The sequence below is a fragment of the Aquarana catesbeiana genome, linkage group LG01 (assembly GCF_042186555.1).
Source record: "Aquarana catesbeiana isolate 2022-GZ linkage group LG01, ASM4218655v1, whole genome shotgun sequence".
Lineage (NCBI taxonomy): Eukaryota > Metazoa > Chordata > Amphibia > Anura > Ranidae > Aquarana > Aquarana catesbeiana.
Genome location: NC_133324.1, coordinates 947941436 through 947966607, shown reverse-complemented (window position 1 = coordinate 947966607; position 25172 = coordinate 947941436). Strand labels below are relative to the sequence as shown.

The 25172-nt window shown below is 47.1% G+C and overlaps 1 protein-coding gene across 1 annotated transcript in view; it reads right to left on the bottom strand.

Moving 5' to 3' along the window:
• ADAM33 (ADAM metallopeptidase domain 33) overlaps positions 1-25172 on the bottom strand; it is a 60817-nt gene that overhangs the window by 14830 nt on the left and 20815 nt on the right. The window contains exons 5-9 of the mRNA XM_073612322.1: positions 15124-15200; positions 14014-14167; positions 13082-13135; positions 10726-10797; positions 9678-9847 (exon numbers count right to left, since the gene is read on the bottom strand). Coding sequence (XP_073468423.1) covers positions 9678-9847; positions 10726-10797; positions 13082-13135; positions 14014-14167; positions 15124-15200 — 527 coding nt within the window. The remainder of the gene's footprint in view (positions 1-9677; positions 9848-10725; positions 10798-13081; positions 13136-14013; positions 14168-15123; positions 15201-25172) is intronic.

Sequence of the window (25172 nt, the reverse complement as noted above, 5' to 3'; positions counted from 1 at the left end):
CAGAGCGCTGGGCACAGGACTGCATAATAGAGAGAGTGCTCGGCTCAGGACTGCAAAATATACAAGAGGGTGTTAGGCATTGAGTGCAGGGTTCAGAGGTTTGCTATGCACAGAGGACACTTCTGGCCCCACATCCATAGCTCACCTGTGCACCGGATTATCTCTGCAATGTAGCTGTATTGTAATGTAAGCTATGACCCCTGCTCCCCCACCACCCTCACCTGTGTACAAACAGACCCCCCATCTGCTCACCTCTCGGTCTCGTTAATCCGGCCAGGGCCATCTTTAATACTGATTGGACCCTGGGCAAACATTTTCTTTTACCCCCCCACGCAATGTTGCTCTCCACCTGCTCTGAGACATAAAATAAATAGCAGCTAGACTCTAAATTAGTTTACTGCAGCAGATCAGGCATCGTATCGGGGCAACTTTTTTCAAATCTGTGACAGCGCAGGCTCAATGGGCAGCTGCCCCATTTGCCCAGCATTAAAGATGGCCCTGAATCCGGGGACAAAAACAGGGACAGACTGGCTCCGGGGACAGTGTTCTCAGTCTGGGGACTGTCCCCGGAAACCGGGAATGTCTGATCACCCTAGTACACAGTCATGAGAATACAACTGTCTTGCATCCCAGGCTCTGTATGGGAGTACACATGGTCTGTTGTTCCCCCAGGCCTGCTGCCTGGGCAGGACACATGTGCTTTGAGAAGAAACTAAGCCTGAGTTTAGGGGCCTACAAGCTAGCACTGGCTTTACAGAGGGCTTGCCTGGGAGGCGTGAAGCTGGATTCTGGATTGGAGCACCAGGGAGGAACTTTTGAACATTGCAGGGAGTCTGGTGGCTTGTCTAGAGGGGTTCATGTCCTACAACTGCCTACAGTCAAAAGTGCCAGTCTGGCTTTAATGTCCTTTTTTGTGTAGCAATAACTCACGGTGGAGCTGCTGGTTTAAGCGGGCTTGTTACCTTCACTCTCCTTCCCTCTGTTTCACCGGCACCGGGTCTAGGGTTCCGTTGAGTTTACCTCTGGACGATACACGCACCAACACTTGAGTACGTTTTCAATGCTTTATTAAACAACTTAACAAGGAAGTAGCAGGAAAGAGGCAGAAAGGAAACTGCAGAAGAAACTCAAATATCTTCTTGTAGGATTCTTGACAAATGTCCTGGTACAATTTGGATATGATAATAGAATGCGCTCCCCTCGTGGGACACACTCCTTGCACGCCTGGATAGGCCTCTCTCACTTGCCTAGCAGCCAGTACGTAGCACGAACAAAAGTCTCTGCCCCAGACTTGTTTGGGATAAACCCGTACGATCCTCTGCCACAGGATGTATTGGTTTCTTTTCTGCAATGAACGTCAGTCACAGTGCCTGAACCTTTAAAGGGGTTGTAAAGGTAAAAGTTTTTTCACCTTAATGCATTCTATGCATTAAGATGAAAAAACTTCCGACAATACCGCCCCCAGCCCCCCCCGTTTCACTTACCTGACCCCTTGAAAGTCCCGCGCTCGCTCCCGACATCCACTTCGCTGCTCAGCCTGGCCGCTGATTGGCTACAGTGGATGGATTGAAAGCAGCGCAGCCATTGGCTCGCGCTGCTGTCAATCACATCCAATGATGCGGCGCGCCGGGGGGCGGGGCCGAGTGATACAGTGAGTGGCTATAGCCGCCGGCTGTATTACAGGAGCGCGCCCGCAAGAACTAACCACCGTGCGAGGGAGCTTGCATTAAGGTGGTGAGTCCTTGCGGGGAGGAGCTAAAACAGCCGCCGAGGGACCCCAGAAGACCAGGTTCGGGGCCACTCTGTGCAAAACGAGCTGCACAGTGAAGGTAAGTATAACATGTAGTTATTTTTTTTTTTTAATTACCTTTACAACCCCTTTAAGCCAACCCGGCAACACTATGCTGTATAGTTACTTTAGGATACGTCCTCCAACCGAGTCACCAGGCCCCTCTCCAGACCAGCACTCTGCATTAACCTTCCATGACGGGTTCTCTCCTGGGATCTCCTTGGTTGTCCAGCTTCTTCACACAGGACAGACAGCTCAAGACCATTCCTCGGCTGCTGTGGTAGGCCCCAGACAAGCTTCTGGGCCCACCCCTGCGCCGCAGCAACGTGGGCCTCCTGAACGGAGGACCACGAGATAGCTCTCTAACGCCTACCTGTCGGCCAGGAGGGCCAGCAGGTGGCTGTAAAATGAACCCCAGAATATGGCGTCTGTCCCATAAATACCCTCGCCCAGAATGCAACTCGGAGGACCACCTCCACCGAGTTGTCTCCGGGACAGAAGAGCATCCATACGCTTCAACACGTTGCCTTTCCAACACTAACCATTGATAAAAGCGACACCCACCGGTCAGTATGGAAACACACACAACGTCATCCAAGCTGGAACAGAGGCAAACCTAACCTCCCTAACGAACAAATTACTAAATTTACCTAACATATGGTAGATTGCAAATCTACCAGCGCTACATTTGTATCAGCTGTAGGTAGGGTTTTCTGTCTGTTCGTTGTTCTTAGGAAATCTTGTGGAAGCTCTCTTGCCTCCCAGGCTCTGCATGGGGAGTACATGTGGGCTGTTGTTCACGACCTCTCAGGCCTGCTACCTGGGCAGGACATTTGGGATTTGAGAAGGCCTGATCTTAGGGAATACAAGCTAACACTGCTTTTCCAGAGGGTCTGCCGGGGGGGGGTTCTTTAGGGAATCCTGTGCACTAACACTTTCTCCCTAGACTTTATTTACTTGACTATACTCAAATAAATGTCCAAAAGTGACTGGCGCCCATCTGTTCACCTCCTCTCTGCAAGTCAAGAATCCAACCCCGAGATGAAATGTCAACCCTGCTCTTTAGTGGTCCCTAACAGCCTTGAGGGGTCAGGGGTTGCTACACGTTCTATTTAGGAATGTTGATGAAGGGGATATGATACTCCTAAATAAATTGCCCATGTTGAAAATGTTTCTGAAGCCGGTTACACTTTCTTACCGAGCAAGAATTTTTTTTCCCACAACATCAATAAATGAATTTGGACTCTTATCTTTTGGTTTGGTGCTCCTTCCATATATGCACAGTGGTCTATAAGGACATTCTCATGATGGGTAAAAAGAGCTTAGTCATGGAGTCAGCAAAATTAGTCCTCCTGTTTAGGGATGAGCTTCGTGTTCGAGTCGAACCCATGTTCGACTCGAACATCGGCTGTTCGATCGTTCGCCGAATTGCGAACGTTATGGGCCGTTCGCGCTAAATTCGTGTGGCGCGTCACGGCCCATAATTCACTGCGGCATCGCAGTGCATTGCTGGCTGATGATTGGCCAAGCATGCACTATGACCCGCATGCTTGGCCAATCACAGCGCTGTCAGTAGAGAGAGCTGTAATTGGCCAAAGCCAGGGTGGCTTTGGCCAATTACGGCTCAGGGCATTTAGTACACACCCCACACTATATAAGGCCGCCTGCACGGCGGCCCTGTGTAGTGTGTGTTCCGGTGTGCTGAGAGATAGAGAGAGAGAGAGACAGTGTCATTTGATTTGAGTTAGATAGATTAGGCAGAACAGTCAGTCAGTTAGCTGCACTTACAGTGTATTGTGTATATATATGCATCCCAGGTGTTGCATATATATATATACACTGTATTCAGTTTAGCTAGATCCGTTCCTGTTATCTTCTATCTAGACTATTTACATTTAATGCAGTGCGTCCTGCTCACAGTGTTCAGCTAGATCCGTTCCTGTTATCTTCTAGACTATTTACATTTAGTGCAGTGCGTCCTGCTCACAGTGTTCAGCTAGATCCGTTCCTGCTATTTACATTTAGTGCAGTGCGTCCTGCTCACAGTGTTCAGCTAGATCCGTTCCTGTTAAATTCCTACTGACCGGCAGGCTTGTCTGGTTACAGTATATAAAGCTACCTGAAGAAAATTACAGGTGTTCTATTTGATCCTATTAGTACCACGGTCAGGCAGCTAGACTATTTACATTTAGTACAGTGTGTCCTGCTCACAGTGTTCAGCTAGATCCGTTCCTGTTATCTTCCTACTGACAGGCAGGCTTGTCTGGTTACAGTATATAAAGCTACCTGAAGAAAATTACAGGTGTTCTATTTGATCCTATTAGTACCACGGTCAGGCAGCTAGACTATTTACATTTAGTACAGTGCGTCCTGCTCACAGTGTACAGCTAGATCCGTTCCTGTTATCTTCCTACTGACAGGCAGGCTTGTCTGGTTACAGTATATAAAGCTACCTGAAGAAAATTACAGGTGTTCTATTTGATCCTATTAGTACCACGGTCAGGCAGCTAGACTATTTACATTTAGTACAGTGCGTCCTGCTCACAGTGTTCAGCTAGATCCGTTCCTGTTATCTTCCTACTGACAGGCAGGCTTGTCTGGTTACAGTATATAAAGCTACTTGAAGAAAATTACAGGTGTTCTATCCCAGCTTAGTGCAGCTACAGGCCATTAGTATGTCTGGAAGGCCAAGAAGGAGAGGCAGACAGTCACAAGCCAATAAGAGAGGGCAAGCAGGCTCTGTGTCTAGTGCTGGTCGTGGAGACGGTGCATCCTCATCAGCACGTGGCCATGGGACACGCTTGGCCTTTTTTTCGGCAGCTGGCCATGTTGAGCCGCAACATGCGGAAGACTTGGTCGAGTGGATGACCAAGCCGTCCTCATCCTCCTCATCCTCTCTCACCCATGCCCAGGGTGCTTTGTCTGGCAAAGCAGCGGCCTCTTCCCTCAGCTCAATGTCATCAGTGACTCCTTCCCTAGCTCCACCATGTCCTCATGAGGATTCCCTCGAACTGTTTGACCACAGTGTTGGGTACATGCTCCAGGAGGATGCCCAGCGTTTGGAAGGCTCTGATGACGATACTGAGCTCGATGAAGGCAGTAACATGAGCGCGGACAGAGGGGGTGCCCAAGAAGGACAGCAATCTGGCAGTCATGCTCCCCCTGCTGCAGCATACTGCCAGGTTTGCTCCAGTGATGAGGAGGGAGGGGATGATGAGGTCACTGACTCAACGTGGGTGCCTGATAGGAGAGAGGAGGAGGAGGAGGAGGAGGAGGAGGAGGAGGAGGAGGAGGAGGCGGCAGCACATCACCAACGAGGCAGGATGCCCTCCAGGGGCCAGCCTAAGGGCAGCACATTGACTGCATCACACCCCAAAGCTCCACATGTGCAGGGCGCTGCAGTCTCTGCGCGTTATTCAAAAAGTTCTTTGGTGTGGGCCTTTTTTGAGACGAGTGCATCAGATCGCACCGCTGCTATTTGCAACATATGTCTCAAGCGTATCTCGCGTGGCCAAAATATCTCCCGCTTGGGTACCACATGCTTGACCAGACATATGTTGACCTGCCATGCAGTTCGTTGGCAAGCGTATCTAAAAGACCCACACCAAAGAACAAAGAGGATCTCTCCTTGCTCCTCATCAGCTGAGATTTCCAACCCCACTAGACCTTCAGTCCTCTCTGAGACCTGCAGTGAGAGGAATGAAGGTGTAGAATTAGGTGTGTCACAGCCAAGTACTTGTGGGCAATCTGCTTTTGGTACACCGACGTCAGATTGTACCAGGCAAATTTCCCTGCCCCAGCTGCTGCACCGCCGAAAGAAGTTTGCTCCCAGCCATCCACATGCCCAGCGGTTGAATGCTAGCTTGGCAAAATTGCTAGCACTTCAACTGCTGCCTTTTCAGTTGGTAGACTCTGCCCCCTTCCGTGAGTTTGTGGAATGTGCGGTTCCTCAGTGGCAGGTACCCAAACGCCACTTTTTCTCACGGAAGGCGATTCCGGCTCTCTACCGGCATGTGGAAGGCAATGTCCATGCCTCGCTGGACAGGGCGGTCAGCGGTAAGGTGCATATTACCGCTGACTCATGGTCCAGCAGGCATGGACAGGGACGTTACCTAAGTTTCACGGCGCATTGGGTGACTCTGCTGGCAGCTGGGAAGGATGCAGGACAAGGTGCAGTAGTGTTGGAGGTTGTTCCGCCACCACGCCTCCAAAATGCTGATTGTGACACACCTCTCTCCTCCACCCCCTCCTCTTCTTCTTCCTCCATGGCCTCTTCCTCGGAACCAGCGGTGCTCCGTAGGCGTTCAAGGGGCTACGCAAGTACGCAGGCCAAAAGATGCCATGCGGTGCTTGAGCTGGTGTGCTTGGGGGACAGGAGCCACACTGGGGCAGAGGTTCTGTCAGCTCTGCAGGGGCAGGTTCAGAGGTGGTTGACGCCACGCCAACTTAAGGCAGGAATGGTGGTTTGCGACAATGGCACCAACCTCCTCTCTGCCCTCCGACAGGGACAAATGACCCATGTGCCCTGTTTGGCTCACGTCCTTAACTTGGTGGTGCAGCGGTTCTTGGGCAGGTACCCGGGCTTACAGGATGTCCTGAGGCAGGCCAGGAAAGTCTGTGTGCATTTCCGCCGGTCATATAATGCCAGTGCTCGGCTGACGGACCTCCAAAAGGAGTTTAACCTGCCCAAGAACCGCCTAATCTGTGACATGCCCACCAGGTGGAACTCAACGTTGGCCATGCTGCAGCGGCTGCACACGCAGCAGAGGGCCATCAATGAGTACCTGTGCGACTATGGCACCAGGACAGGGTCAGGGGAGCTTGGTTTTTTTTCCCCACGCCAGTGGGCCATGATCAGGGATGCATGCACTGTCCTGTCACCATTCGAGGAGGCCACGAGGATGGTGAGCAGTGACAGTGCATGCATCAGTGACACTGTCCCCCTTGTCCACCTGTTGGAGCACACGCTGCGTGGAATAATGGACAGGGCACTTGAGGCAGAACAGAGGCAGGAAGAGGAGGACTTCCTTAGCTCTCAAGGCCCCCTTTATCCAGACAGTGTTCCTGCGTGCCCGCCGATCACACAGGAAGAGGACGAGGAGGAAGAGGAGGAGGAGGAAGATTGTGTCAGTATGGAGGTGGAGCCTGGCACTCAGCATCAGCAGCAGTCTTTAAGGGATCAGTCCCAAGAAACACATGGACTTGTACGTGGCTGGGAGGAGGTGGCTGCGGACCATGTCGTTCTTAGTGACCCAGAGGACTCCGGACCGAATGCCTCAGCAAACCTACGCTGCATGGCCTCCCTGATCCTGCAAAGCCTGCGTAAGGATCCTCGTATTCGTGGTATCAAGGAGAAGGACCAATACTGGCTGGCAACCCTCCTTGATCCACGTTACAAGGGTAAGGTTGCGGACCTTATCTTGCCATCGCAGAGGGAGCAGAGGATGAAACATCTTCGGGAGGCCTTGCAGAAAGGTCTGTGCAACGCGTTCCCAGAGACTGGGAGGTTACAAACTCCTGTTTCTGGACAACGTGTTGCTGAGGCTTCGGTCAGTCAAAGAAGGAGCGGTGGAGAAGGTGGCCGTCTGACCGATGCGTTCAGACAATTTTTTGGTCCGCAGCCCCAAGGTATGATCGGTTCCAGCAACCATCGCCAGCGTCTGTTTTACATGGTGCAGGAATACCTAGGGGCAAGATCAGACTTGGACACCTTTCCCACCGAAAATCCTCTGGGTTACTGGGTCTTGAGGATGGATCACTGGCCAGAGCTTGCACAGTATGCAATTGAGCTACTGGCCTGTCCTGCATCCAGCGTTCTTTCGGAACGCACATTCAGTGCTGCTGGAGGCGTGGTAACCGATCACAGGGTGCGTCTGTCCACCGACTCGGTCGATCGGCTGACCTTCATAAAAATGAATGAGTCTTGGATCACCACCAGCTACCAAGCACCTGATGCTGATGTAACCGAATAATTTTTTTTGAAATCTCAGATCCCTTCAAAGACTGCCTATGCTGATGCTGAGTGACTATCCCTGAGTAATTATCCTCTTCCTCCTCAATCATCACGCTGATAGCTTGTAAGAACATTTTTGGTTCTGGGCGCCACCACCAGTGCCTAAGGCCCAATTTTTCAGCCCCTGTCTAACAGGGGCGTGTAATTACAATTTTTGATGCAATACTTTGCAGCAGGGCTCGTTCCTGCGTTCCAACTAGAGTGTCTGTGAGGGGTTGCAGTGTTGTGGCACCAGCACCAGTGCCTAAGGCCCAATTTTTCTGCCCCTGTCTAACAGGGGCGTGTAATTACAATTTTTGAAGCAATAATTTGCAGCAGGGCTCGTTCCTGCGTTCCAACTAGAGTGTCTGTGAGGGGTTGCAGTGTTGTGGCACCAGCACCAGTGCCTAAGGCCTAATTTTTCAGCTGCTGTTCAACAGGGGCATGTAATTACAATTCTTGATCTAATATTTCACAGCAGGGCCCTGTGAGGGCTTACAGTGTTGTGGCCACAGCAACACCTAAGGCCCAAATTTCTGCTGAGTATATAGGGCAGGACCCTACTTTCAAACATCTAACTTACAAACGACTCCTACTTGCAAACGGAAGGAGACAACAGGAAGTGAGATGAAATCTACCCCTAGGAAGGGAAATTCTCTCCTGTAAGAGTTAATATGGGAAAACAAGTTCTCCTTTCCACTGATGCTTTCCAATCCTTGTTCCACAAAAAAACCCAAATTTTCAAAAAACATTTTTCATTGGGACAAAAAAGTGAGGTGAAATCTTCTGAAGAGGAGGAAAGACAGCAAAACAAATGTCACAGGGGTGATAACCCTTCCCTATGTTTTCCAAAAAGCTTAGAAAAGATTTTTTGGCTGGAGCTAAACACGTTAAAAATGTTCAAAATTACAAACAGATTCTACTTAACAACAAACCTACAGTCCCTGTCTTGTTTGCACCGCCTGTATACTGCTGTTCAGAGTATATAGGGCCTGGTGGCCCCACACCTTTCCTTATTTTAATTTGGGTGCGGGGTTCCCCTTAATATCCATACAAGACCCAAAGGGACTGGTAATGGACTGGGGGGTACCCATGCCGTTTGTCTCACTGATTTTCATCCATATTGCCATGACCCGACATGACATTAAACCCGCAAGCAGTTTTAAATGAGATTTTTTCCTTTAAAAATGACATTTGGTGCAGGGACTGTTCTAAACATGGGAAACACGCGTCACTTTACAGGCATACTATAGACACCCCCCAGGTACGATATTTAAAGGAATATTTCACTTTTTTTTTTTTTACTTTAAGCATCATTAAAATCACTGCTCCCGAAAAAACGGCCGCTTTTAAAAGTTTTTTTTGCATTGATACATGTCCCCTGGGGTAGGACCCGGGTCCCCAAACCCTTTTTAGGACAATACCATGCAAATTAGCCTTTAAAATGAGCACTTTTGATTTCGAACGTTCGAGTCCCATAGACGTCAATGGGGTTCTAACGTTCGTGCGAACTTTCGGTCCGTTCGCGGGTTCTGGTGCGAACCGAACCGGGGGGTGTTCGGCTCATCCCTACTCCTGTTACATAATTACATTGAAAAGTGAGTTTAAAAGAGATACATAGAGGAAGTTTTCTGCTCAAGGCTCTGTTTCTAACTTGAGAAGTGTTTTTGACACCCTCTAAATGCTGGGTCCAGAAATGTGCAATTCTGCTTTCAACAATCTTTGTGTTGTTCCTTAACATAAAGTGCAGTTTTGCTTTAGGCTCGTCATATTTACATGCATGACTTCTAAAAAATCTTTGCGGTAAAATTTCTTACATCAACGAGGTGGTGAGAAGAGCATTGGTAGGAGCTCAAAGACGAATGAAGTCCACCAGAAGTCTTCTCAGATTAGTACCTGATCAGTTGGATGTTATCGTGATGTTTGCGAGGTAGAAGTTCCTCCGTTCGCCACCGCAGGAAGTGCTGAAGGGTGCTGTGTGCGGTTTCCGAGATGACAGCTCGATTTTCCTGTGTCCAGATCTCCACCCCGACCAGAAAAACCTGGAAGCCGATCTTGGAAAATATCTGGAATAGGGACAAGTGATTTCATGCTTAGGTAAAATTTCTGCTTAGGTAAAATTTTCCTGAATGAAAACCTTATCATGTTACTTTGCAAAGTTTTTTGGGGGGGTATTTTAATGGTACTTTACATTTTTTATGTTAGTTTTTTTTATACTTTTTTTGTAAAAAATATGTAAAATAACATATATACACAAAAAAGGAAATAATACACAAAAATACAAGTCTTATGCCCCATAGACACGATCGGATTTTCCGTCAACAAATGTTGGATGTGAGCTTGTTGGCGGAAAGTCCGACCGTGTGTATGCTCCATCAAACATTTGTTGTCGGAATTTCGCTAGCATGTTCTCAAATTTTCCGCCAACAAATGTTTGTTGTCGGATTTTCCGATTGTGTGTACACAAGTCCGTCGGACAAAAGTCCAAAGTACAAACACGCATGCTCGGAATCACTCATCACTACTGAACTTCCTTTTTATCGGCTCGCCGTACGTCTTGTACGTCACTACGTTTGTAATTGTTGGCCAACATTTGTGTGACCGTGTGTATGCAATACAAGGTGGAGCCAACAACCTTCGAACAAAATTCCACAGTTTTGTTGTCGGAAAGTCCGAGGCATATGGAGCTATTTAAAGCCATTGCACCACCAAAAACCACCTAATCCCTAATCTGGAGGAATAAACAGAGATCATTCACGTGAGGAATGAGGCGCCCATCTACTACAGATCCAGTTATGAGGCACTTATTTGTCTCTAATGACTTGCACCATCAGATATGTGATGTTCAGAGCTGTCCCTCCCTGTGCATGTCTTGGTAAGTTCACTCAGGGAATGACTGAGATAAGATGCCATGTACCACCTTCACCTGGGTACTGGACTCTACCTGGCCTAGGTGATGAGCCACGGAGATGAGATGCTGTCTGGTCCTCTCCAGATCCTCCCCATGACGCTGGAACTGCAGAAAGAGAGATGAAGACAAGATCTTCAGACAGTCAACCTATAGACAAGAAAGGACGCTGTGCAATTTTATTTAAAATGTTATCAATAGTGGTAGTAGCTAATAGGACTCAATGTTTCAATATCTATGGTAAGTTGTCAATTTTGATGTTGGGATTGGTGTGGTGACAAGGATGGAGGTGGTAGGTTCATCATCTGGGTCATCAGGTGGGCACCCTCCTTCATTGGTGTTTCATTGATGAGTCCACTACATCTCCAGAGGGCTCAATGGTGATACCTGGTGTCCCAGGAATACCCCCCTCAGTTCCATACCCTCCTGTCTCCTTGCCACCCGGTTGTCAACACGGGGAAATATTCATTATCTTCATTAATTAGAGCCCAAATTAACTCTCGATTTAAAGAAGAACTCCAGTAGAAAAATCTGTCCCCTGTAAGCATACTGCAGAGAAGGACCTTTGATCTCTGTGTGAAAAGCCAATGTCTCTCCGGAGGGGTCGGACACATTCCTCCTGCTGAGCTTTACAATGAGAAAAGCTCACACGTTTCGCTGATTGGAGGGCTCTACCTCTAGCTCAGCAGGGGTGTATGCAGAGAGACCACTGCTTCCACATAGAGTACAGAGGTCCTTCTCTTAAGCATGCTGGCATCAGACAGGCTTTTTATAACAACAGGCTGGGGTGTTTTTTTTTTTGTTTTTTTAAGCTGGAGAGTTAAACCACCCAACTGATTCATGGAACTCTGGAGGCAATATAATTGGTCTTGAGTCTTGGAGTCATTATGAGGTTCTCCCACTCTCCGAGATGGATTTTTATTTTATTTATTATTATGCAGAGTGTTACAGGAGTGAAATTATGAGACTTTATATGCAGTGATATCAAGACCATCTGCCCAGGGGGTTTCCCCTACCAGGTAGTATTGGCTGCGACCAAGTTTGCCGATACTAAAGGTAGTATTGGCTGCGACCAAGTTTGCCGATACTAAGTCTAGGTAACATGTAAAAATCCACACAGTCTGATTTTTATGGTCATGAGGGCCACCAAGATGACACCAGAGGGCCAGCCTTGACCCCCTTTATCACTCCTGCAATAGACGCTGGGAAAAAGACGCATGGCAAAAAATACAGTAAGTGACCACTATGGAGCCCTGGCAGGGGTCTTTTGAGAAAAGTCGGGAAAAGGGAGATGTATATTTTTACTTTCTTATGCTGCTAAATGGTATTGCCCCAGAATATAAAACTTTGATACAAATATCGCGAGATGGAAAATATACAGGGTATAAGCTATTCTAGATAAATAGTTGTGTCTGGACCTTAGTGGTGATTGCTTTTTACCTTAGTAATTAATTCTGTCCTTCACCTTTCCCCATAGCTTTTGAACCACTGACTGGTGGCTGGATTTCGGATACACCCCCCCAGTTTGGCTTCACCAAATGATCCGTCTGTTGATATCCCCATGACTATGGAGCCTTATTTTATGTGTAATTGGTTGTGAACATCCAGGTAATTATTATGACCATCTATGACTTATTTTCTGTGCTGTCTTCAATCGATGAATGTTATTTTCAATTTGTTTAAATTGCATTCATTTATGTATTGTAATTGTTATAATTGTTGATTGCTCTGCTTTTCAACAAAACTCTATTTACTCCTAGTGCTTATTGTGCCTGATATCAATTATATCTCCTGAAAAAGCCAATATCAAGGCGAAACATGTAGAGATGAAATCAGTCAGCACATGTATTAGTACTGTATTATCAACATTTAATTTTTGTATGTCTTGTTTTTACTCTTTGAATACATTTTTAATTTTATAATAACAATTTTCTTCTGTTTTGGCACCTCAAAAATCCCATTTAGTTTCTCTCATTTTTCAAAAATATACAGTGGTTAACTATAACTTTCCCTTCTACGACTTCCTTCATTGAACAGCTCACACCAGATTTAGGACAGAATTACCTAATGGAGATATTTCATGGAGAGATTTCCAAGAACCACATTTGTAAAGTTGTGAACATTTTTAAAATCAGTCCAGCTTTTACTGATCCAGTCTATACAGACATGTCCTTCATTTTACCACTGGTGATTCTGCCTCTACTAGCAGACCGCAATGCACCTAGTCTAGAAGTTCCCATGTGATCAGCAGTGGAAGAGAATGTTCTCCTTAATCCTCACCTATTGGTCCCTGTAATGGGCCCCCTTGTACTTATGGACCCCTGTGCAATCAGAAAGCCAACCTCTCCTGGGACAGCATGAATAAGAGGGCTGTACAGAAGAAACATCTCACCTCCTTCTTGTCGGCAACCAGGAATAGCTCAATGTTGTAGCTCTCTCGCTGACCCTAATAACAAAAGACATGAAATGAAAGTTTAATTTCCATCAAAACAAAAGATCCAACCCCACCATTCCAACTGCAACTTTCCTTTTAAGCTCCAGAGCTGTACACAATAAAAGCCACAATGGGTCTTGTTCAATGGAGTATAGTCATCATTAAGCCCAGCTAATTGAAACAATGTCACATGGAGAGTTGCATTGAGCATTTTTGGTGCAATGACCACCATGTTTTCGATTAAGTCAGCTAACTGGAGTCCTCCAAAGGCAACTCCAATGCATTATTAATAACCCACAGCAATACATATCCAAACAGGTGATCAGGCTGGAAGGTGCTCTGGGTAATTACCACCCCCCCACACCCCCAATGAGTGCGTCAATCATTTACTGGGCCTGTGGTGACCTGGCTATTGTTTGGAGCTGGGGGATGATCACCATTTTGATGATATTATGTATTATCCCAAGGGATGTTTCTATAGAAGAGTTGGCACCTTGGGTCCTGTTGAGAGAGTTACCCTCCTTGGGCGTATCTTGGTGTTTTCTGGTCAACTTTTTAACACAGCAATGATCATGGCCACATATGCATTGTGATCTCTTGGGTCTCGTTCAGATTCTTGTTCCCCTAAGGAACACAGTTTGTTCGAAACACGTTGGAAGTGAAGAGAATTATACCCAATATGTCTTGATCACTATGTGGCCTTGTTTTTTAATGTGTATATTTACATGTGTAGTAAAATCCATTTTATAGCTTTTTGTACATGTTTATGTAGAATGCCTGAAAGGTCCCACACAAATATGGAATTGTATACTTGGAGTGAAAAAAGCCCTTTAGAATTGAATGTGGATTTGTGTACAGATATTGGACAGTAATACATGGAGAGCCATTACCTCGGTGGCAGTAAAATACAAGGAACGCGTTTGGCGGCCATGAGAGTCGGGCGGTGGTGTCCTCCTCCTCAGCATGGTGGCCACAGGTGTCAAGGATCCAGAAGAATGGTGGTGATCAATGACATAGGTGTCATCTCTGATGGTGATATAGCCACTGTGAAGTAGAAATGGTGATTGTTATTTCTTGGTGTTTTTGGGAAATTGTGATAATCCCAGTTAATGGATAAATGCGAATGTTCAAAAGAAACATAGAAGATGGGGACACTGTAGTCATAAAGGGATGGACATGGTCAGCAGCAATACTCAGGTAGGCCGTGGTGTTTAAGCATTGCTCAATTGGTACTAAGGGGCCCAAAGTGTGGCAAGAAAATATCCCCCACACCATTACACCACCACCAGCCTGAACCGGTGATACAAGGCAGGATGGATCCATGCTTTCATGTTGTTTACGCCAAATTCTGACCCTAAAGTGACCGGTGAGTTTATATGGATTTGACACAACTGAAGTGTCGGGTCTTTGGAAGTCCCTATATTGGGGGTTGAAGGGTTCTTAAAGGTAAAGCTTAAAGGGGTTGTATACCCTCATTTAAAAAAAAAAACAAAAACGAGCCTTTACAATCACTTTAATTTGTTTAAATTTTGCCTTTCCCTGGATCCTACTTTCCCTCAACATCAACACACTAATGACTTTGCTATCTTAAACCTTTCTGCTTTCATTACCTGCAGAGAAAGAGAAAAGAGTCAGCTGCCCGTTCATCTGCATTCTTGTTGTCACCGCTTGTCTTTGGAAAGAGCTCAGAGCCGAGACAAGAGGCTGTTCCGACAACATAGCTAGGAAGGAGACGGCCACTTGTCTCAGCTCTGAGCACTTTCCTGAGACAAGTGGAGGTTAGAAGAATGTAGAGGAATGGGAGGCTGACATGTCCCCTTCCTCTCTACATTCTTCTCCCATTGCTTGCCATGGCAAAGTGCTCAGAGCTGAGACGAGCAGCCTCTCCTTCCTAGCTAGGGGCAGCTGCTTGCAAATGACTGAAATCATGGATTCATACAGTAACTCATACTAGAACAATGTGCTGATTTTGTAGGTAAATCGGAGTAGTGATCACTTACCTGAGCCCATGACAGGTACACACAGAGGCCGAGGATTCCGCGACTCCCTCCACCCTTCCCGTGTAACAGCAATGGGCCTGTGTGCAGAAATACAGTGTTTCATTCCTTTCCACCACTATAAAGAAAAAGATCTATGTTACCTATAGATCTGTACACCTGCTGTGCTCATTATGAGAAGTTCCCACCATCCCTGTGCTGAGTTCCCGGGTCTGTACACCCGCTGTGCCCATTATGAGGGGTTCCCACCATCCCTGATCTGAGTTCCCAGGTCTGTACACCCGCTGTGCCCATTATGAGGGGTTCCCACCATCCCTGTGCTGAGTTCTTGGGTCTGTACGCCTGCTGTGCCCATTATGAGGGGTTCCCACCCTCCCTGTGCTGAGTTCCCAGGTCTGTACACCTACTATGCCCATTATGAGGGGTTCCCACCATCCCTGTGCTGAGTTCCCAGGTCTGTACACCTACTATGCCCATTATGAGGGGTTCCCACCATCCCTGTGCTGAGTTCCCAGGTCTGTACACCTACTATGCCCATTATGAGGGGTTCCCACCATCCCTGTGCTGAGTTCCCAGGTCTGTACACCTGCTGTGCCCATTATGAAGGGTTCCCACCATCCCTGTGCTGAGTTCCCGGGTCTGTACACCTCCTGTGCCCATTATGAGGGGTTCCCACCATCCCTGTGCTGAGTTCCCGGGTCTGTACACCTGCTGTGCCCATTATGAGGGGTTCCCACCATCCCTGTGCTGAGTTCCCGGGTCTGTACACCTGCTGTGCCCATTATGAAGGGTTCCCACCATCCCTGTGCTGAGTTCCCAGGTCTGTACACCTACTATGCCCATTATGAGGGGTTCCCACCATCCCTGTGCTGAGTTCCCAGGTCTGTACACCCGCTGTGCCCATTATGAGGGGTTCTCACCATCCCTGTGCTGAGTTCCAAGTTCTGTGGACATTATTGTTTCAAGAAGTATAAAGTGAATCAGGAGAAGACCACACTTTGGCCACTAGATGGAGCTAATGAATAAATACTTATTACCATAATCCTCAGCTCCATCTAGTGGCCATAATGCAGTATGTTTCTGCTTCACTCTATTCTTATGAATGAATGAATGATGTTTGACCTGGAAAGACATTTTAGCCTAATACCCCCCCCCCCCCGACATATTTTTTTTGCTGTTTCCCTTTTTTGCTAGTGCTGTCTGTGGTGGGTATCTGTAAAAGCACAACAATGTGTTTTTGCTTTATCGATTGTTTTGCATTGATGCTATTGGTAGCTTTTTATGTGAAATGATAGAATGAGCATGAGGGCAAAGTGTGTAATTTTTGTCCGAAAAAAAAGGGGTTTAGGGCTAAAACCCATCCTTCTGTGCCAGGAAATGTAAGCTGACATAATCAGCGATGAGAAGTCACGGCACAATGACAGATAAGAGGAAAAGGTTAACTCCGGAGGCAGTAGTCGAAAGCTGTCAGTAGTATCGGAGTTGGGCCCCTAGGCTCTGGTTTCTGTAAAGTTTATGAAGTGAGGGGCCCGGGACGCCACCATTAGAATGTACTGCCTGCCCGGGCCTGCCCCCCGCTCCTTATAGAGCAGCTGCCTAGCGGTGTCCTCCAGGGGGCCCCGCAGATCATCACCGATATCAGTGCTGCACACTATGGGAAGTCACGAAGGGAGACCGTTTCATCAGAACACGGGAGACCGTCACACAGGATAAGATTTATCATCTTCACTGTAACCTCAGGATATTGGAGGAAGGAGAACTGAATACTGAACCAGCGACGTCAACACCACACCGGTCTTACATATGAGTTCAATGGAATAGAAAGTGTTTTTGTAGGTTTTATTTAGGACTCAAAAAGTAAAGAAATAAAATATTAAAATGTAATTTGTATCATTTGCTGCAACAGAATGATTTACTATTAGGCTGTGAATAGTCTGTATAATTTTTTTCTCCAGTTATTCAGTCCATACTCAACAAGCGGCTGAGTGATTCAGCAGATAACCCCCCCCCCCCCTCTTCCTTTCCAAGAAGATTCTCTCCCTCTTCAGCTGAATCATTTACTACTAGACTGTGAATAGCCTGTATATATATTTGTTGTGATTAGTCCCAAACAGCCAAAGACCAAATATATACAGGCTATTCACAGTCTAGTAGTAAATGATTCAGCTGAAGAGGTAGAGAACCTACACATGAAAGGAGAGGGAGGTGAGCCCCTCCTCCGAAGAGCTCAGCTGTGCTTGTTGTAGGTAGATATGAATACCAGACATCAAATAATACAGGCTACTCACAGCCTAATAGTAAAACATTCAACTGAAAGAGAACCTATAAACAGAAGGAGAGGGAGGTGAGCCCCTCCTCTGAAGAGCTCAGCTGTGCTTGTTGAGATTAGTCCCGAACAGCCAAAGACCAAACACAGCTGAGCTCTTCAGAGGAGGGGCTAACCTCCCTCTCCTTTCATGTGTAGGTTCTCTACCTCTTCAGCCGAATCCTTTACTATTAGGCTGTGAGTAGCCTGTGTACTTTGATTTCTGGTATTTAGATCTACCTACAACAAGCACAGCTGAGTTCCTCAGAGGAGGGGCTCACCTCCCTCTCCTTTCATTTGGAGGTTCTCTACCTCTTCTAGCTGAATCCTGTACTATTAGGCTGTGAGTAGCCTGTGCACTCTGATTTCTGGTATTTAGATCTACCTACAAGAAGCCTAGCTGAGTGATTCAGAGGAGGGGCTCACTTCCCTCTCCTTCTGTTTGGAGGTTCTCTATCTCTTCAGCTGAATCATTTACTATTAGACTGTGAATAGCCTGTGTACTTTCATCTCAGGTATTCAAATCTACCTTCAACAAACACAGCTGAGTGATTCAGAGGAGGGACTTTCCTCCCTCTACTTCTGGTGTGATTAAGAGGAGATTTTAGTAGGTTCTCCACATCATCAGCTGAATCATTTACTACTAGGCTGTGAATAGCCTGTATTATTTGGCCTTTGGCTGTTCAGGACTAATCACAACAAACACAACTGGGCTCTTCAGAGGAGGGGCTCCCCTCCCCCCCTTTCATTTGTAGGTTCTCTACCTCTTAAGCTGAATCTTTTACTATTAGGCTGTTCATAGCCTGTGTACTTTGGTCTCTGGTACTCAGATCTACCTACAACAAGCACAGCGGAGAGATTCAGAGGTAGGGCTCACCACCTCCCTCTCTTTCTGGTTAAAGGATCTCGGCCTCTTCAGCCTTGGTTTCCAGATATTCAGTTCTAATCACAAATGGCTGAGTGATTAGGAGGAGATGTAAGAAGGTTTTCCACCTCTTCAGTTGAATCATTTACTACTAGGCTGTGAATAGCCTGTATTATTTGGTCTTTACCTCGGGGGCTTTGGTCTTTGGTTCTGGGCTAATCACAACAAACACAGCTGGGCTCTTCAGAGGAGGGGTTCACCTCCCTCTTCTTCTGCATGAGCAGTGGCGGCTGGTAAAGTTTTAGGATGGGGGGGCGCCAGACCCTGCCCTTCCTTTTTGACCCCTCCCACTTCTCATAAGCCCCACCCCTTATAGAATCCACCCACTCCGTCCCCTGTATTAAACTTACTTCCACCCATAGTGTCAGGAGTATACAGCCCCAGCATCACAGGACAGAGTATATAGCTCAGCATCACAGGACAGAGTATACAGCCCCAGCATCACAGGACAGAGTATACAGCCCCAGCATCACAGGACAGAGTATATAGCTCAGCATCACAGGACAGAGTATATAGCGCAGCATCACAGGACAGAGTATATAGCTCAGCATCACAGGACAGAGTATATAGCTCAGCATCACAGGACAGAGTATATAGCTCAGCATCACAGGACAGAGTATATAGCTCAGCATCACAGGACAGAGTATACAGCTTAGCATCACAGGACAGAGTATACAGCTTAGCATCACAGGACAGAGTATATAGCTCAGCATCACAGATCGGCACAAACCAACTGAAAAATGACACTGTTAGTAATTCTAATCACAACAAACTGTTCAGTGATTCAGAGGAGGATCCCTCACCCTCCCTCTCTATAAGAAAGGTTTCTACCTTTTTAGCTGAATTCTTTATTATTAGGCTGTGAATAGCTGATGTTTCTAGCCAATGTGTAGATCTACCTACAACACATGTGTCAAACAGAAGGCCTGTGGGGAAAAACAAGGCCATTTCACGTGGCCCTCGCACCTCCCCTGCAGCGGTGGCACCCCTCTCATCTCCACCCCCACCTTGTCTCAGCGGTCGGCAGCAGAGGGAAGGACAGAACTCCTCCGCGCGAACCTGCGCTTTTCCGTGCAGTCTCAGAGAGTCTCATCTCTACTCCACCCCGACCTCTCAGCAGTTGGCAGCAGAGAGGAGGACGGAACTCCTCCCACAGATCCTGCTCCGTTCTGTGCAGCCGCAGCACCCCTCCCCTGGTCTCAGTATTTAGCAGACTCTGGCCCCCCTCTGGTTCTCCTCTAGACCCTGCACTTTCTGCTTCCAAGCAGTGGCAGCTGGTGCTCAAAATTTTTTGGGGGGAACAAAAAAATTTTGAAAAGAAATCATCAATTGCCGCCACTGTGCCATCAAACGCTGCCACTGTGCCCATCAAACGCTGCCACTGTGCCCATCAAATGCTGCCACTGTGCCAAACGTTGCCGCTGTGCCCATCAAACGCTGCCACTGTGCCAAACGCTGCCATTGTGCCATCAAACGCTGCCACTGTGCTCTCAAATGCTGCCACTGTGCCATCAAAAGCTGCCACTATGCCCATTAAACGCTGCCACTGTGCCATCAAACACTACCACTGTGCCCATCAAACGCTGCCACTGTGCCATCAAACGCTGCCATTGTGCCCATCAAACGCTGCCACTGTGCCAAACGCTGCCACTGTGCCCTCAAATGCTGCCACTGTGCCATCAAACGCTGCCAATGTGCCATCAAACGCTGCCAATGTGCCCATTAAACGCTGCCACTGTGCCATAAAACACTGCCACTGTGCCCATTAAACACTGCCAGTGTGCCCATCAAATGCTGCCAGTGTGACCCCCTATGCCCGCTCGCTGTCTGCCTGGCACTTACCCTGTCTTGGTGGGGCAGCGGGTGACGGCGACGAGCGGGGTCCTTCATGCATCTCCCGTCCTTTCCTCCTGATAGGTATCCAATAGTGACGCCTGTTGTTTCAGCCAATCAGGTGACAAGTAACAGACCCGAGCACCTGATTGGCGGAGAGGCGGTTTAGTGTTAGGAAAGCGAATAGTCGTTCGCTTTTCTAACACAGCTGAGTGACCTGCGAGCGCCCAGCATGGCACTTGCAGGTCACTTTTTTTGACGCCTATTTGAGCCTATGGCTCTAATCAGGTGCTTCAAAAACACCCCCCCCCCCCCCGCCGCTGTAATTCAGGTGCCCAAAAAGGGGTCGGGCGCTTGAATAGGGGGTGGCAGCGGTGGCCATAGATAGAGACATGCAATGCATGACTATCTATTGGTGCTAGAGGGGGTGGCAGAAGAGAGGGGGCGGAGCCCGTGCGCCCTTATGGACGCACCGCCACTGCTTCCAAGCTCCGCCCCCAGCTTCTTCCCGGCAGCAGCACAAGGTAAGAGGGGAGGGGTGCACTGTGATGTAAGGGAGGGTGGGGGACTCTGATGTTGGGGGGGGGGGGGCTCTTGACATCCGATGAAATGGGGGGTGGGGTGCTCTGGACATTTAGTCTTACATATGGCCCTTTGACGGTGACCTTAATGTTGATGCGGCCTGCAATTAAATTTAATTTGACAGCCCCGCTCTATAAGAAAAGTCTCTTCTTCTTAAGCTGAATCTTTTACTATTAGACTGTGAATAGCCTGTGTACTTTGATAGGTCTCTGTTTACCAAACCAACAAGGACAGCTGAGTGATTCAGAGGAGGAACGCACCCCCCCCCCCCTCCTACACCAGAAGAAGGATCTCTAATGTATCAGCTGAACTTCAGCTAAATCCTAATGAGGAAATGCTAGTGTCCTGATGACTCTTCTGCCTTCTCCTCGGTGGTGCCTAGGCACCCTCACATACCAGGAAGTGGTCTCGGGGGTTCTGTACATTTTTTTAGATCAGGTCCACTTTTAATTTTGTAGAATCTGCTAAAAAAATTGGAACATTCTGCCCCCCCCCAACTATGTGAGCTCCCCAATAAAGAGACCCAACAAAGTAACATTGATGGTGAGCGCTCCGAGTGCTTCTCTTAGTGGATGAATGGCGTATTGTGCGATCTCATAAAGTGTGACGGACACGTTCCTCTGTCTCCTGTAGCCGGGAGAAAGAAATCTCTAAACCCATAAATGCTGTCATTTTTACACATTCTTAATGTGATGCGAACAACGCCCCCCCCCCCCCCCCCCCGCTCCCCCTACGACCGCCATAGTGATTTACAGCCCGCCATGCGCTCAGCGCTACACAGGTAACCTCAGGATTCCACCTGACTCCACAGGAATGTCACTCCAACCAATCCGTGGGGTTTATCAATGCTGACATCTGAAAGGCTACAGTGCCCTGAAAAAGTATTCATACCCCTTGGAATTTTCCACATTTTGTCATGTTACAACCAAAACTGTAAATGTATTTTATTGGGATTTTATGTGATAGACCAACACAAAGTGGCACATAATTGTGAAGTGGAAGGAAAATGACAAATGGTTTTCAACATTTTTTACAAATAAATAAGTGTGGGGTACATTTGTATAGCGCCCCCCGGAGTCAATACTTTGTAGAACCTCCTTTCACTGCAATTACAGCTGCAAGTCTTTTTGGGGATGTCTCTACCAGCTTTGCACATCTAGAGAGGGACATTTTTGCCCATTCTTCTTTGCAAAATATCTCAATCTCTGTCAGATTGGATGGAGAGCGTCTGTGAACAGCAATTTTCAAGTCTTGCCACAGATTCTCAATTGGATTTAGGTCTGGACTGTGACTGGGCCATTCTAATACATGAATATGCTTTGATCTAAACCAGGGGTCATAAACCGGTGGCCCTCCAGCTGTTGCGGAACTACAAGTCCCATCATGCCTTAGCCTGTGGGAGTCATGCTTGTAACTGTCAGCCTTGCAATGCCTCATGGGACTTGTAGTTCCGCAACAGCTGGAGGGCCGCCAGTCTGAGACCCCTGAAAACCATTCCATTTTAGCTCTGGCTGTATGTTTAGAGTTGTTGTCCTGCTGGAAGGTGAACCTCCGCCCCAGTCTCAAGTCTTTTGCAGACTCTTATGCCCTGTACACACAACCGGTTTTGCCGTCGGAATAAACTCCGAAGGTTTCTCCGACAGAACTCCGACAGAATTCCATTCAAGCGGTCTTGCCTACACACGGTCAAACCAAAGTTCAACCTTCCAGAACGCGGTGACGTACAGCACATACGACGGGACTAGAAAAAGGAAGTTCAATAGCCAGCAGCCAATAGCTTCCGTCTCGTACTTGCTTCAGAGCATGCGTTGTTTTTGGTCTGTTGGAACAGCATACAGACGAGCGTTTTTTCCGATAGGAATTGGTTCCATCGGAAATATTTAGAACATGTTCTATTTCTAGGTCCGTCAGAATTTTCACAAAAAAAAAGTCAGATGAGGCCTACACAAGATCGGAATAGACTATGAAAAGCTTCCGTCTGACTTTTTCTGTCGGACATTCCGCTCGTGTGTACGCGGCATAACAGGTTTTCTTCTAAGATTGTCCTGTATTTGGCTCCATCCATCTTCCCATCAACTCTGATCAGCTTCCCTGTCCCTGCTGAAGAAAAGCATCCCCACAACATGACGCTGCCACCACCATGTTTCACAGTGGGGATGGTGTGTTCAGGGTGATGTGCAGTGTTAGTTTTCCTCCACACATAGCTTTTTGCTTTTAGGCCAAAAAGTTCCATTTTGGTCTCATCTGACCAGAGCACCTTCTTCCACATGTTTGCTGTGTCCTCCACATGGCTTCTCACAAACTGCAATCGGGACTTCTTATGGCTTTCTTTCAACAATGTCTTTCTTCTTGTCACTCTTCCATAAAGGTCAGATTTGTGGAGAACACGACTAATAGTTGTCCTGTGGACAGATTCTCCCACCTGAGCTGTGGATCTCTGCAGCTCCTCCAGAGTTACCATGGACCTCTTGGCTCTTCTCTGATGAATGTTCTCCTTGCCCGGCCTGTCAGTTTAGGTGGACGGCCATGTCTTGGTAGGTTTGCAGTTGTGCCATACTCTTTCCATTTTCGGGTGATGGATTGAACAGAGCTCCGTGAGATGTTCAAAGCTTGGGATATTTTTTTATATAACCTAACCCTGCTTTAGTCTTCTTCACAACTTTATCCCTGACCTGTCTGGTATGTTCCTTGGCCTTTATGATGCTGTTTGTTCACTAAGGCTCTCTAACAAACCTCTGAGGGCTTCACAGAACAGCTGTATTTATACAGAGAATTACAGAATTATACAGAAATTACACACAGGTGGACTCTATTTACTAAATAGGTGACTTCTGAAGGCAATTGGTTCCACTGGATTTTAGTTAGGGGTATCAGAGTAAAGGGGGCTGAATACAAATCCCCCCCACACTTTTCACATATTTATTTGTAAAAAAATTATGAAAACCATTTATCATTTTCCTTCCACTTCACAATTATGTGCCACTTTGTGTTGGTCTATCACATAAAATCCCCAAAAATTAATTTACGTTTTTGATTGTAACATGACAAAATGTGTAAAAGTTTCAAGGGGTATGAATACTTTTTCAAGGCACTGTAGCGGCAGATTGGAATAGCGACTCTGTGGTTAGCACACCATGGCCTTGCGGCACTGATGGCCTGGGTTCAGCTCCCATGGCCACTAATAGGTAGACCTTGTTAGTATTGTACTGTCCATCACTTAACATCAAGGCTGTGGAATTATTCTTTCACTTGCCGTACTTATGGTGACTAGAGAGGGCATTTTATAGTGTACACATTGGGACGCTACGGGTGTCCAGTTTGATCCAATTACAGCAAAACCAGTACACTTATTTATTTTCCTGTATCTGGAGACTTTTTTTTTTTTTTTTAAGTATAGTTTACTAAGCTTAGATATTTATCCACAGACGAGCAAATTAAAGGTGCAAACAACAGCATAATGACACACCGCCTGCGGCCAAGTCATCATTACCGTTACTCAGTTATTACCCCCCGCACCCCTGAGGGAGCTCCGCAGAACCTTCATTATACCAATCACACACACATTTCATATGGCAGCACAATTCATAAATACAGCTTAGTGGTTGAGGATATAAAAAAACAAAATGAGAAATCATTAAAATTGAATACAGAAAATGTTTGATGCCACTTACACACGAATTCCAAAGATTTACTACGATGCGGTATTCCCCTCAATGTGTTCTCAAATGAAATCAATAATAATAAATCATGAAACAAATGCATGTCAATATATAAAGTATAGGCTATAACCCATCTATTAGCCAATGACTGTGGAGATACAGTAAGGCTCAGATCAAATATATGCGATGCAGGAAACGCAGTGAATCCTGTGCGTTTTGCCGCCCCGCACAGAGATTGCATTCATGCGAACCGCAGGGGGGGGTAGCGACGTTAACAACACCCCAAAATGGTTTGCAAAACGCAGTGCGATTGACAGAATCGGATCGCATAGGTGTGAGCGCCCATGTGATCCGATTCCAGTGCGGGGGGGGGGTCCCGTGCCTTTGGATTTGGTGTGATTTAAGCCATTGCATTGCATATGATTTAAACAGGAATGCAGTGCGATTCCTATCCGAATCACATGCGGTGACCCCCACCGCAAATATACGTGAACCCAGCCTAAAGTTGGATAAAGGGGCACCATTCTGTCATTTGCAAAGTCTGACCTTCCCCTCTGCATCGCCACCCAGCTCCATGTGGTTTCAGAGACACTTGCCAGACATCATTGAGTGAAAGTGCAAGAATTAGGGCGATCTGAGGTGTGAATGTGCAGAAATTGGGGTGATCTGAGGGGTAAAGGTGCAGGAAGCAGGGTGATATGAAATGTGAAGTTGCAGAAATTGGGGTGATCTGAGGTGTGAACATGCA